The following is a 14231-nucleotide window of genomic DNA, read 5'->3' as shown; positions in this document are numbered from 1 at the left end:
ATTAAAGCAGAGCTGGCCAGCCTGAGCAACATGACCAGACCTTGTCTCTACAAAAAATACAAAAAGCAGCCCAGCATGGTGGTGCCTGCCTGTAGTCCCAGCTATTCGGGAGGCTGGGTTGGGAAGATCACCTGAGCCCGGGAAGTGGAGGTTGCAGTGAGCTGAGATCTTGCCACTGCACCCTAGCCTGGGTGACAGAGTGAGTCCCTGTCTCAAAAAAAAAAAAAAAAAAAAAAAAAAAGAGCTGGGTCAGGTGTTTTTAAAATAGATGAGGGTGGGTGTTAAATCACCATGGTGTTCAGAATTCATTTGATGTATTTTAAATTGTTGCAGCAGTTTTATTTAAAAATGTAAATATTTACAAAATGGCAGAAATCACACCTTTGAAGGATTTAAAACTTAAGTAAAAAATACTACATGTCAACTTAAAAATGTGCCAGATGGGATACATGATTTTTCAAAATTTATTTTTGTAGGGGGTACCTAGAGCATTGGTTCCTTTTGGAAGCAATGGCCTGATGCTTTTCCCTCCCTGACTCCTGGGGCTCCACTGCAGGGACACAGGGACGGAAGCCAAGCCTGGAAGCTGCCCTGGTGGTTGACTGAGGGGCCATGTCTACCCTTCCCACCAGATTCCAGAGCCTTGGCCTTTGGGACAGGCCCTGGCTTGCTGGATGAGCTGCACACCTCCTCCAGGCTGAATCAAACTGCCCTTGGTTGGGGGCTGGGGCCAGGTATTAGCCTGGTTGGAGTGATAAGGGACAGACCCGCCTGCAGGTGCTTTGACCATAAAGACTCCAAACCTACCAGAGGTCAGAGAGAGAGAGAACTGGCCCAAGGCCAGGGCCCAAGTCCACTAAGGAAGATGGATGTGGCCCCTCAGACCCAGCCACGATCCTTGGCCTACACCACTCTTTGGGTGCCTGGGTGACTTGACCCGAGGGGAGGCCACTTCCAAGAGGCATGGTTTATTTCACAGAGAGCAGAGATGTTTCTGAAGGGGAGGCCGGAGGGCAAAGGGCAATGGGGTATGAGTTTCAATCACCGAAAACATGGTTGGTTTCTGCTATTCCCATCCCACGCCTCCCTCCTCCATGCCTCTGCTCCTCATTTTGCCCCGCACGATGCAACTTGTTGACCTAAGGATGTGGCTGCCCTGATGGCGTCTTCCTCGATTCCCTAATCTGTGGACTAGGCAGAGAAGGGGTCTCCCAAGAGAGGAAGCCAGGCCTGGAAGCCCGCATCCTTCATGGAGCCCCCAAGGCGGGAGGATGGCTGGGGAGGGGACAGGGGAACAAGGGTGGGGTACAAGTGAGCCTCTCTAGGTGACAGCCCCTGGGATAAGGCAGCCAAACTGATCCTTTGCTCCAGCTGGCATACCCCACCCAACTGCAGGGGCACCACTGAGTGTGGAGGCCAAGGGCCGGTGCAGGGCCACACCATCGCCTGGCTGCTGGCTCCATGAGTAGGGCAGAGGAGCCCTGTGTCTGCTACCATAAATAGCTGTGTGTGTTGGACAGGCCCTTCTCTGCTCTGGGCCCAGTAAGGCCCTGGCCAGAGAGGCTGAGATGGGCAAATGCCTGCAGACATCTGACTGGCTCTTCTCAGGGGGTCCTGTGAATTCCCTCTGCTCCCTCTTGCGCTAAGCCTGGTGGCCCCCACTCATCCCTGTCCCTTGGAGTCCCGCTTGGCTGCCGCACCACCTCTTTCCTGCCAGGCTGGAGAGCTGGTCTCTCCCCTCCCATCTCCTGCCCCACGAGAGCCTGCCCAGCACGGAGAACCCAGAGGAAGAAGGTGGAGGAGGATGGGGGAGCTGTGCAGTTGGGCAACCGAGGGGTCACACGGCAGCCGTCTGCTTGATGCTGTGGAAGCTGATCCGCGTGGGTGATGTAGGGATGGACATGGCCCGGGCCATGGGGACTCGAAGGGAGTGATGGTCCTGCCAGCGGTGCCACCTCTTCCTCATGGCTGAGCGCACCTGTGGGGAAGGCAGAGGCTCAGCTGGCTCCCAGGGACCAACCCTGGGCTTCTGGGATAGCCCCCTCCCCTGCTCTCTGCTCTCATGGGTCAACTGCCACCCTCATGACAAGGAACTGACTGCTTCCCAAATCGAGGTCTTTCCCTGATGCTGTTGCCTCTCTCCAGGGGCCCCTTCCTTATCCTTCTCCTGGAGAAGCTTGACTCCACACCTCCTTTACTCCACACTGTCCTCCCAGATCATCCAGTTTCCTCTGGACACACTGCCTTCCCTTCCCTGACTCACTCTGCCACCTCAAAATTAGCATCCTGGGACCAGAGAGCGCAGCTTGGAGACTTGGCCCCCTCAGCCTTCTTGGGCCCCCGCTCCTGCAGGGTGTTGGTGGTGTGCGCCCAGCTCACACAGCTGGTGTGCCTCCTCCTCCCTCCTGAAGACCGTCCCCTCTGCACCCCTCACCTTCTCTACTTCCTGCTAGACTCCCCTGCCTGACTAACCATGGCGTTTACTGCCTGAAAGGGAAAGCTCTCTGTCCTGGTCATTTCTAAAGTTGGCTGTACCTGGTGCCATTTAAGCTTCATTTGTTTGGTAATTGAAGAATTTTTTTGGAAATTGGATGGTGTCTCTCACATCCTAGCTTGCACATGGTTCGAACAGAATAAATGCTCCATAAACATCCCTTGTTTGTTTGCTTTACTGGCCCTCTCTCTTCTTCTCATCCAGCCCACAGGACCTGTCTCTGCTGATGGACTTTGCAAGTGGAATGTGCTATCATCCACAGAGACACAGGCCTGCATAGACACCTCGCCAGTGCCCTGTGCAGAGACAGGCAAGCGTATTCCTCTGGAGTGTTCGGAAGCTCCCAGGCCCTAGGGGCTGTGTCTGCTCTTTGCTCCATGTCCTCATCCACCCCCGCCCAGGTACGAGTGCGCTTCTCCCCTGTGTCAGCTGCACTGGGGCTCTGGGCCTCATGGTTGGCTTGTACACGCCAAGCTTCATGGCCACCTGACTCCCCAGAGCCTGCTCTTGGTGTGTGGGCTTTTCTGTGGCAGGTAGCGGGGGAATGTGCTGGTCTCTCTTCTGCTCCCTGAGTCCATACAGACCTGAGTGCATGGCACACATCTCTTTCTGGAAGCTTCCTCCTGTCACCACCTCTGCTCTGGCTTCTCTCTTCCATGAGGCCCTGTGGCCTGGGCTTCCCTGCTCACCCAGCTCTCTGAGTGCACGTGTGGGGCGCTGGCATGTTATTTCGGGGCTGTATAGTTGACCTTCTAAACTGGCTCCAGCCCCTGTGGGAAGGATTCCTGTTCCCCTAAGGCCGGGTGGTATCTCAAGCCTTCCTCTCCCTGGCACTCCAGCAAGGCTGGGCAGCACCAATGGAGCTGCCCTGGAGTGGGGTCTGAGGATCTGGATATCCCAGGCCACCCCGAGGGCCCGGCCTCCTACCTCTCCATTGAAGAAGCAGTAGAAGACAGACACGAAGAAACCCTGGAAAGGAGCGAAAGGAGGGAGTGGTCAGTGACCTGCCTGTGGAGCTGCTCTGCCTGGTGGGGTGGCGTTGGGGACAGGATGGTGGGGGGGACACTTTGACCCAGGAACCCCCGGAGTCAGAGCTGGGTGGGGTCCTAGCCTCAAGGTGCAGATATTCCACGGTCCACTCTGAGCGAGCAGTGGTCACAGGCCTGGAGCCAGGCAGACTCCAGTCTCCTCAATATTGTGTGACCTGTCCCAGGGCATTTGGCTGGGCTGCCTGCATCCTCAGAACAGGTGCTGGGACAGTAGGTGCGGGCTGGTAGGACGCAGACCCAGGCTGGGATGGGGATGACTGGCCAGGCTCAGGCTGTGCATGTAAAGGCTTCTAACTCTGTGGTTGTAACTGAGCCATGGGTGTGCCAGTCCCACGGGACCCTCTTAGTGAGGGCATGGCTGCCAGAGCAGCCTCAGGAAAGCTCACTGTGGGGACCCCATCTGGTCACAGGCCCCACCTGGAAAGACTGCAGGAAGGAGTTGAAATAGATGAACACGATCTGCGACAGGTCGTCCTCCCCAGGATTGATGAAGAAGAGCATGTAGGTGATGCCCAGGAGGGGCAGGAGCACCAGGGTGGCCTTCACTGCCTTCCTGGGGACGAGAGGTGGACACAGGTCTGAGCCCATGCAGCAGGCAGGGCCTCACCTGGTGGGACGGCGGGAGACAGGGGCGGTGTTTCTTCTGGGAGCTTGAGTGAGCTCCTTGGGTGAGGCCTGGGGCAGAGGGCTCTGCCAGGAAGCAGGGGGACGGCTCAATGACCTCCTCCTCTCCCCATTGTGGGGTCAAGGCACCCCCTCACATACCTGTATTGGATTGTCTCGGATGTGGTGGATGCGCGTAACTTTGTCATTAGGATCCTGACGATGTTGAACAGAAATACGAAATTGATCTGGAGGGAGGGTGGACATGGGAAAGAGGGAAAAGGAAGGAGCACATGTTTGAGATGAGCCGAGAGGCAGCCCCTTCCCCGCAGCCCCCTGGAAACCGATGTTCCACGCACACACCTATCCTATCTGTCCCCCTAGCACCTGCCAGCATCCCAAGGCCTGTGCTCCTCCCTTGCCAGGATGGGGAGACAGCCCCATTTTCCAGGGCCTGTGTCTCCAGCCCAGGCCTGAGGAGGAAAGGCGGCAGCCTCTGTGGGTCGTGACCGAGAGCACAGGGCACGCCCTCTGAGGCTGAGAAAGCCCCCAACTCTCTCCCCTGCAAAGGGACCCTATGGAAGCCCCCTTCCCCTCTCTGCCATGGGGTCCCTACTTGTTGACTGCGGGGCTCTCTGAGTCCCTTGCACTGTCACTGGCTCTAGGTCGGCCTGAGGTCCTTCTGACTGAGGACAGCGCTGCCATGGTGGGGCAGACAAGGCCAGATGGAGGGATTAAGAACTCAGTTGCCGAATGAGTGATTAATCTGCCAGCATCCCGCCCCTGTGCCCAGGAACTCCAGAGCCTTCACAGGTACCCTAGACAGGGAAGATTGAAGGGCTGTGGGGCTGGTTCTGAGGCCCCAGGAAGGACCTCATTTATCTTCATTCTGAGTTTTCCCTCAGCACCAGAGCCTCCCCACCCAGCCCCTGGCCCTGGAACTGGCCTGTGTGGCTCCCCAGCCGCTCCCTGCTGGGTATGGGTCCCCATGGGCCTGCGAGTGTCTGTTCATCTGTATCGGCTGTGACTGTGACTGTGTTGTCCCCTGGGAGCTGCGGTGTGGGTCTGTGGGTCTATCCTTTAAGCACTTGTGCAAGTGTGTTTGCCTCACAGAGCGTGTGCATGCGTGAGCATGGATCTGGGGCCCAGGCACATCTGCGTTTCTCTTCACCTGCCTCCGAGCATAGGCAGGCAGGCAGGCAAGGGAGTGCATGTCGGCCTGACACAGTGGGGCTGTTTCCTGACGAAGTGCTTGTGAGCCAGAGGGAGACAAATGTTAGCCCAGGGGTGTCTGCTGGCTCGTGTGTGCACACCCACTCACACACACACACACACACACACACACACACACACCTCTGACGCTCTGTCAAGAAAATCCATTGCTTCCTAAGCTTGGGCTGGGCCCTTCTAACCCTCCCAAGTTCTGAATCCTGGCTGGGAGAGGAGGGACACAGGATACAGGCAGATATCCTGAGACTGTCAACCTGTAGCCTCTGGATGCTCCCCACAAGCTTTCGGGTAGCCCTAGGGGCAGGGAGAGCTCACACCCCACCTCAGCCACTGCCTGCTGCTCTCTTACCACATAGTGGTATGGCCTGGGGGCCCCAGGGAGGACTGGGGATGGAAAGCCTTCAGCGGGGCTGCCATGACCTGATACCCCCAGCTTTCTCCTAGGGCTCACCTAATTTCCAGCTCCTGGGTCTCTGGCATATTCCCCTGGATCATGGGACACAACCTTAACATATAAGTGAATCCTAATTTTCTCATACAAGTAATACAAAGTATTTGACCTTTTCTGATTCTTCCTGACTTCCCTGAGAGTAGAAACTGTTGTAATCAAAATATATTCTCATTTCTGCCACATTTTCTTGAATTCAATATTAATCTTCCAACATCCATCAACCCACTAATCAATTCAATTATCCACCCACTTTTATTCATCCATCCATCCACTTACCTACCAACCAATTCATTCAATTACCCACCTACTTTTATCCATCCATCCATTCATCCATCCATCCATCCATCCATCCATCCATCCATCCTTCCTTCCATCCATCCATCTACCCAACAACCAATTCATTCAATTATCCACCTACTCTTTTATCTATCCATCCACGTACCCATCCATCTACCCATCCATCTACCTACCCAATAGCCAATCCATTCAGTTATCCACCTACTCTTTTATCTGCCATCCACTGGCCCATCCATCCATCCATCCATCCATCTACCTAGCAACCAAGGCCTTGTCTCCATCCTTACACTTGGCAGGCATTTAGCTATGTGGCCCTACTCATCTCAGCTTGGGTCTATGTAACCTGAAAATCCTGCTCTCCTTTGAGCCTGTTTCCCAGCCTCCCCCTTCACACCACCACATGTACCTTCCTCTCTCTCCAGGGAGCCTTCTGGTCACCCTGCCCACACTGAGCTCTCCGGCTTTCCATTCTTGGACTGTACCTCCCTGCTAAAAACACACTCCAGTTCTTTAGTAAGAACTGTCTATTGTACCCTGCCCTCGTTCAGCCTGTTTCTGGTTTTATTTAATTGTTCATTCATTCAATGAATCAATGGACCATGTGTCAGGCTCTGAGCCAGGCATCAGCAATGGCGAAGTGGACAGGCAGTCACAGCCCCTGCTTGTAGAGGGCTTGTGGCCTAGCTGGGGGCCTGGAGGGGTTGGGGGTGGGGGAGATGACATCTTTCCTAAGGTGTCAAAAAGACCTGGAGAAATGGCAGATGGGCTAAGAACTGAAGATGAGGCCCCCCTCCCAAGTGAACTGAAGCACCAAGTCCTAGTCTCATGGCTCAAATTTTGACTGTTCCAATTTGCAGTTGTGTGGCCTTGGGTAAGTTGCTTAACCTCATGAGCTCCTGCTTCATTGTCTGCCCCCAAGGGGGCTAACCACAGGGCTTGCCTTAGAAGATCAGCACGGGCTGAAATAGTCACAGAGAGCACTAAGACCTGTGTCTGGCCTAGTGACTGCCAATCCTTTCCCATGACACCAACAGTGACAACAGCAGCAAGAAGTCAGGCTTCCTGCAAACTCAACCACCTGATTCACTTCTCAGAACCAGAAATAAGTGAGTGTCTCTTAGCAGCAGAAATGCAGCTGTGAGCTGCTGGGGAGTGCAGGGATGGCAGGAACACCAAACACGTGTCCAGCCTTGAGGACAACAGGCAGATGGTGGGGACAAAGCAGGAGACCTGCCTTTGAGCCTGTGCTCTGCTAGCTATTAATGGTGACCTTGGGCAAGCCACTTCGTCTCTTTCGGCTCCTTCCTCTGTAAAATGGAGAGCATAACTCTACTTCTTTTAGGACTTGAGCATGCAAGGGTTGGAAATAATGTAGATAGGGCTTCTGGAAGGGCTCAGCTTGGAATCTGGAAGCCCCTGTTGGTGCAAAGAGCTGGGCCCAAAGGAAAAAATGAAAAGGCTTGTGAGCACAGATGCAGGGGTGGAGCCAGAGAAGGGGTCTGGAAGAGGAAGCAGGGAGCTGGGTCTTGACACTGAGCTCTTGCATTCCTCGCCTCCCTTTCTCTTGGCATTTCCTCACCACCCGTCCAACATCTTTACAGTTGGGGCTTACTCTCTGCCACACCATTGGTCCCCCATCCAGGCCAGCCTTCCTTGGCTCAGTTCCAGGCTCATCAAAAGCCTTATTCCTCCAGGATGGTCCTCGGCAGCTGGTTGAGAGGGAAAGGATCTCATGGGGTTTCCGTACACACTGAGGGGTGAGTGACTCACTGCAGCTGGGAGTCCAAGGACAATCCTACTAGCTGCTGACAAAACCTGGATTCTGCCTCTGAAGTGAACCAAGCCCTGATGGTGGAATTTCCAGCAGTGGGTGAAAAACCTTCCTAGTCATCATCAGTTCACATATATCAAGGACACTCCAAAGATGGAGGTCAAATGAAACCCGAAGTCAGAAAAAGGAGAGTAAGAAAATAAAAGAGATAAATAATAATTGTCTCCAAAGTAGACAAAAGAAAGCCCCACCAGGCACCTTCTGTGTGCAGGAGGAGATGGCACTCTCGCTGAGTCTCCCAGAAGGAACTGTGGCCCTTTAAGGAAGCTGGTACATACAGGAGACTGAAATTACTGAGCCTGAAATAAGTCTTACGTAAATGCCAATTTCTTACGGGGCTTTTTTGTATGTCTTTCTTTCTTTCTCTCTCTCTCTCTTTTTTAAAGGTATGATATATAATGGGTTCCTTTTGCAGAATGCAGCCTCTACTTAAACTCTCTCTTAATTAAAGCTCATTGTGGATTAAAGATGTGTGGCAATTATACCTTAGATGCAAATACATTTGGCAAAGGGTGGGGAGCTGGACAATGAACAGTTGCTCATTATGCTTCATCCCAGTATTCACCGCTTCAGGCTGGGGGTGGTCGGCTGGACCTGGAGAGGGTCACTGGGGGCCGAGCGGAACGTAGGTCTGGAATGAACAGAAGCCCGCACGCTTCTCTTGTCACCAGCTGCCTGCTCACCTGGCTGTCTCAGCATTGTACAGTGTCAGACCGGGAGGGCACAGGAAGTCTACCCATCAGATCCTTTCTCCTCCCAGAGAAAGAGCCCTGAGGTCACCAGAGTGGTGCGGGGCTGCGCCAGGGCATCAAGCATGAGGAAGGGAAGGCCGGGTGGTGCTGGGGTGCAGGGTGGCATGGACAGGGTATGGGGGTGGCATATAGAGTGTGTGCGCAGGGCTGCCCATGCCACATCTTTCCCAGCGTCTCTGCCTGGGTGGGCCCACTTCTGTCCTCTTGGCACCCAGTCCCATCCCAGCCACCACTGAGGACTTACCAGGAGCACGAGAATGATGGGGCCTTGGTAGACGTAGTCTACCAGGTCACCAGCCTCCTTGCCAAACCAGCACCTGCGAAGACGGGGTGGTGTAGGGGGCCTCCAGAGCTGGAACTGGGGGCCCCCCCAGATTTGGTCCTTCAGCTTTACCCTTCCTAAGACCCAACCTCCAGGACTGCCCCTTCCCAGAAAGCCTTGGTGGAAATACCAGCTCCACTGACCACCCTTACCCACCAGGCTGTCTTTTGCTCTGCATGGTGGGTCTGATCTCCCCAGCCCAACTGAGGACAGGCCATGGGTCTCTTTCTCCTCCTCTTTCGCCTGTCCCATTGCAGACTGCTAGGCATAGGACTGGGCATGCAGGAGGCACAGGAATAAAGGGAGAGCTGGGCTTCCCCTTGCTGGCCCAGGGCCAATTGCCTTAGGCCACCTGTTCCCATATTGCTTGAAACCTACTGTTCCGTGTGCCAGGCACTCACTTGGCCACACAAAGCAGCAGATGTGGAAGTGGAGCCTTCCTGCCTCCAGCCTGGGATTTTGCATCTTTGAGCCAATGCTTGTGCACCCGGTGAGGGAAGCTGCTGCCTGGCTGGCCTCACTGGCTGTCAGAGGCTTAATTCATTCTCTGGGGATGCTGGTCAGGGGAAATGCTTTAGGGTCTGGGTCAGCCAGCAACTACTGGACCACAGGGAGGGGCCATCAACTTTGGGGAACTCATTCCTCCGAAATCTTGGAGGTCATCCAGTGCAGACCTGCCTCAGATAGGATTCTCCCTGTATCCCAGGGTTTCTGGTCTCTGCTTGGACCCCTCCTTTGACAGGAAGCTCACCATCTACCAAGGCAGCCCTCTTCTTCTTGGGCAGCTTTTACTCTTACAAGCTCTTCCTAATGTTGAGCTCCTGGAACTCTATTCCATTCTTGCCCCCACTCTGAGAACAGATCCCCTCTGCTCTCTCCAGGCTCTGAGACAGACCCCTTGGAGATTTGCATACAGGCTAATGTTCCCCAGTCCCCGCTGCTCTCAGCTGGTGACACCTGACTTTCTGGCTGCTCCTTGGCTGACCCATGGCCAGAGTTGCTGTCATTTGGGCTGTGGCTCAGCATATCACAGCCTCTGGCATAGGGAGAACCTCAGGATGGGACACTGCACCCAGGCAGAGACTGAGACTTCAGAAAAAAAAAAAAAAACAAGCTCTGTTAAACGCTCATGGACTCTTCAAATGCTCATGGACAGCTCTGGTTGTCATGTACGGCCTTGGCCCCTTCCTTCACATGCCCTGGGCAAGAGCTGCCACATCGAAGTCTGAGGAGGCCTTACAAAGACCAAAGGGGCCATGCGTTGGGTAGGGGGGCACTTCAAGGAACCACAGTTCCTAACTTAATTCAGCAAAGTTCCTTGAGCCCTACCACGTGAGTACCTCTGAGTGCAGGGCTGTTTTTTTCAATTTAAGGACAACAGGAACGTGGATCTGTCTAGGTGTGGCTACAATTCCTGCTCCACGGCTTGGCCAGAGCCCAAGGCTGACCTGTCCTAACACCCCCACGCCCTTCCCCATGATCCTCCATGGCTGGCACATCCACTTACTGTTCATTCTCATAGTAGAGCTTGCCGATGGCCCAGGTGACGATGATGGGGAAGGGGATGCCTGAAAGAAGGACAGACTTGGGCTGCAGGGGACAGATGGACAGGGACCTTCTTGTAGGACATACTGTGGGGTACCACAACAGGGCTAGGATCATGTTTTTACTCTTCCAACAGCAGGCCACCCATAACCCCAGGGGTGCCCTGTCCCTCAACCCCTGGCCCATGCCCCTGCCCCTCTCTCCAAGCAGGGATGCATGATTTTGTGATAGAGAAGTAGAGCCAGCCAGTTTCTGAGCCAGAGACAAAGGCCTTTGGACAGGTCCTTCCTGGCAGGGGGAGAGGAGCTATTTGAGGAATATCCTTTGGAGGGATCCTTTGCTTGTTCCTCACCAGCATGGAGGGAAGTAGCTGCATCCACGGGACTGTGCTGGGGGTGGAGGGCAGGGCCGGGCTCTGGTCCTTGGACCCAAGACAAAGGGAAATGGCCTGGTGAGAAGTCCTCCCCCCAACTAGGCCCTGCTGCCCCCGGGACCCTCACACCATCCGATGAAGAGGAAGAGCCACTTGCGCAGGCGCTCAGTGGAGTAGGTCATGACGATGGCCGTGTGCAGGTAGCAGCCTTCCACAAACATCCAGAAGAAGTTGGTCACCACGAAGTAGTTGAAGATGGTGGTGATGCAGCGGCACCAGACCTGTGTGCAGGGCAGAGGGGCTGTCAGGAGGCAGCTTGGGGCCCAGGCAGGACATACCCATCCCCAGGCAGGGCAACAAGACACAGGACTTCCCAAATGGGGTTCGTGGACATGCCATCAAATACCAGCGAACCCCACTCTGAAAAGCCTCATCCTTCTCCAGTGCTCTTTCACTCTTGCAGATTAAGTTAAGGTGCCATTCTCCACTGGAGCCAGTGTGTTTTTTTAAACTTCTCTCTAATTCTTTCCAATTTTTCTTTCTAGTAAAGAGAGCAAGAGTCTGGCTCTGAGCTTTCTGTAGGCAGAGGCTGGAATTCAACCATCTTATTGTGTTTCCATTTTAGTTTTTTTGAGTCATTTTCAATTCATAGCAAGTCAGACCCACTTCCTTTTGGGGATGGGATATGGAATTTCATTTGGAAAAAAATGAAAAAAAAAAATGAGTAAAGTGAGTCAAGGGTGTATGAAGTGGGGCTGCGGCCAGGAAGGGGATTCTCCAAAGACTCTGGGTTTGGGAACTTCTGGACTTGGCACAATCATTACTAGCTCTGGAGGGAGACTTGCAAAGTACACAGCCCCCGGCAAGTCACTGCACCTCTCTGAACCTCAAAAAGTAACCCTGCCTTCCAGGGTGGTTGAAGGAGATAGAGGACGGCAAAGACAGGCATGAGGGTAGCTGTGTTGTGGCTGTGGTTGTGCCTGCTGTGGTTCCGTGCCTTCCCAGCAGAGGGGAATTTGTCCCTGTCCCTCTGAGCAAGGCTACCTTCCCCAAGCACCAAGGCTACCTTCCCAGAGGAGGCAAGGAGGGGAAGACCCCGCCCCTTTAGAGCCACGCAGTGGGCCACAGCAGGGCCAGGGTCTATGCATTGGGCTTCCAGGCCAGAGCTCCTCTCAACAGACCCCACCTGGTCATCTTCCCCACAGGCTCATCCCCAGGGCACCCTGAGAGCCAAGGCTGGGACGTGGGGAATGATGGAGCCAGCTCAAGGTCCGGGGAGCTGTGTGTCAGGGGCTCTACTTCTGCACACAGCCCATCCTCTCTGTCTGGCTCTGACAGCCCCAGTTCTCAGATAACCCTCCTGTGCTGAGCTGTTGGCTGCTTCTGGGCTTCCTTGCACAGTCCCTGTGGCTGTCTGTCTCCTTTTTTCTGAGAAAGTCCTGCTGAGGTGGGAAGCTACCAAGCCCCTCCTCCCAACCCTACTTTTCGTCCGTGGTTGATGATGTCCTATTAGCACAAGCCCACGTTGGAGCTGGAAGGCACCCTCAACTTGAGTGAACCTGTTTGGTTCTGAGGCAGGGTTCTATGTGGGGCCATGTTAAGGATCACATCAGGCTGGTGTCTGCTCAGGCACAGGCCACCCAAAGGAAATGTACTGAGAAGTCTCTGTTGGTATGCCACAGGGCTCTGTGATGGCCCAAGACTAGTCTACAGTTTCACAATGGCTTGGACACAGTACACAGCAATGGACAGAAATCCAGAGTGGACAGTTAGCATGTGGGATAGCCCCTTATGTAGGGGTATCATCACTGCATGTGACCTTGGCGAGTCACTTAACCTCTGTGAGTCTCAGTTTCCATGTCTATGTAATGGGGAAAATGATCCCTGTTGGTCTCATTGGGATTAAGTGAAAGAAAGCTTAACAGAGGTTAGTTCTAGCCTCGTTTTCTCAAAGGCGTCTTTGAGGGCACCTGAACCCACAAGATGAGGAGTGCACTAGGATAAATATGTCTAGAGTCAGCTTTGTGAAGCTCCCAGCCTGGCAGCTTCCTGCTCCTCCCAGCCCAGCTCTGGTGGGACAATGGCTAGGGTAGAGGTAAGCTCAGGTCTAGTTTTGCACCTGAGCCACAGCCCAGATGACAGCATTCTGGCCATGGGTCAGCCAAGAAGCAGCCAGAAAGTCAGGTGTCACCAGCTGAGAGTAGCAGGGACTGGTGAACATCAGTCTCTGTGTGCAAATCTCCAAGGGGTCTGTCTCAGAGCCTGGAGAGGGCAGAGGGGATCCGTTCTCAGAGTGGGGGCAAGAATGGGGTGGAGTTGCAGAAGCTCAACATTAGGAAGAGCTTGTAAGAGTAAAAGCTGCCCAAGAAGAGGGCTGCTTTAGTAGGTAGTGAACTTCCTGCCAAAGGAGAGGTCCAAGCAGAGACCAGACAGATGGGTGCCCCCAGATCCCAGAGCCCCCCAGGTCTAGCCCCGAGTCTCCCTGAGCAGTGACCTCATTGCTCTCGTGCACTTCATGGTCAATGAGCTGCAGCAGGAACCACATGACATTTCGCAGGATAAAGGTGGTGATGAGGTTCCAGTGAATCACATTCCGCAGACAGCGGATGCTCCTGTGGGAGGTGCAGGTCGAGGGTCAGCCAGGGTCAGGGGTCAACTGGGACTGGGTTCCCCCTGAGGCCAGGTAGAGACTCAGCCTGGGATGAGGGCAGGGCTGCACTAGGAGCCACTTCCCACCCATGGTGGCCACAGTTGGGCCTCTGAGTCCAGCTCCCACTCTGCACCCCACATGCCTGCTGATGATACATGCCCTGGCACCCCACCCAAACCCGCCTTTCTCCACTGGCCCTTTTATCTGCTGGGCCCCAGAATGGAGGTGAGAATGTCTGGGAGAGGTGAAGGGGGTGCCGTAGGAGGAGGGATGAGGAGAAAGCAAGGTGGAAGGGTGGACTCACCGCAGGCCCAGGAAGAGCAGGAAGGCAGCCACCAGGGCTGCCACAGATACGCAGTGGCCCAGGTAGTTGACGACAAGGGCAATGTGGTAGTGCAGGTCATACTTCCTCTGCTGGACAGACAGACGTGGGCAGGGCAGATGGGGGCATGGGCACATGGGGGTGGGGCTGGGTACTCCAGCCATGGCCACCTTTGTGTCCTGACCTTGGGGGCAGAAGTGTTCCAGGTGTCATTGCGAGGCCTGGCTCTTAGAGTTTGTTCCTGTTGGCCCTGGTTGGCTCTTGTTGTTATAAATGGCTGTGGTCAAGCCTTCCAATATGCATTTATTTTTA

General features: G+C 54.5%; 1 protein-coding gene across 4 annotated transcripts in view; it reads right to left on the bottom strand.

The window, feature by feature from the left end:
• Positions 1 to 261: 261 nt before the first annotated feature.
• Positions 262 to 14231, bottom strand: part of CRHR2 (corticotropin releasing hormone receptor 2) — a 48112-nt gene continuing 34142 nt past the window's right edge. For 3 of the 4 annotated variants that reach the window (XM_054495147.1, XM_054495149.1, XM_054495148.1), the window contains 9 exons: positions 13902 to 14011; positions 13442 to 13559; positions 11075 to 11228; positions 10537 to 10597; positions 8952 to 9024; positions 4309 to 4394; positions 3961 to 4096; positions 3422 to 3463; positions 262 to 1978 (listed from right to left, as the gene is read on the bottom strand). In XM_054495147.1, coding sequence (XP_054351122.1) covers positions 1838 to 1978; positions 3422 to 3463; positions 3961 to 4096; positions 4309 to 4394; positions 8952 to 9024; positions 10537 to 10597; positions 11075 to 11228; positions 13442 to 13559; positions 13902 to 14011 — 921 coding nt within the window. In that variant the 3' untranslated portion in view covers positions 262 to 1837. Of the gene's footprint in view, positions 1979 to 3120; positions 3190 to 3421; positions 3464 to 3960; positions 4097 to 4308; positions 4395 to 8951; positions 9025 to 10536; positions 10598 to 11074; positions 11229 to 13441; positions 13560 to 13901; positions 14012 to 14231 lie in introns of those variants that run through there. The other variant, XM_054495150.2, reaches the window with a different exon arrangement.

The sequence above is a fragment of the Pongo pygmaeus genome, chromosome 6 (assembly GCF_028885625.2).
Source record: "Pongo pygmaeus isolate AG05252 chromosome 6, NHGRI_mPonPyg2-v2.0_pri, whole genome shotgun sequence".
NCBI classification, from domain to species: Eukaryota; Metazoa; Chordata; class Mammalia; order Primates; family Hominidae; genus Pongo; species Pongo pygmaeus.
This window is presented reverse-complemented; position numbering and strand designations above follow the sequence as displayed.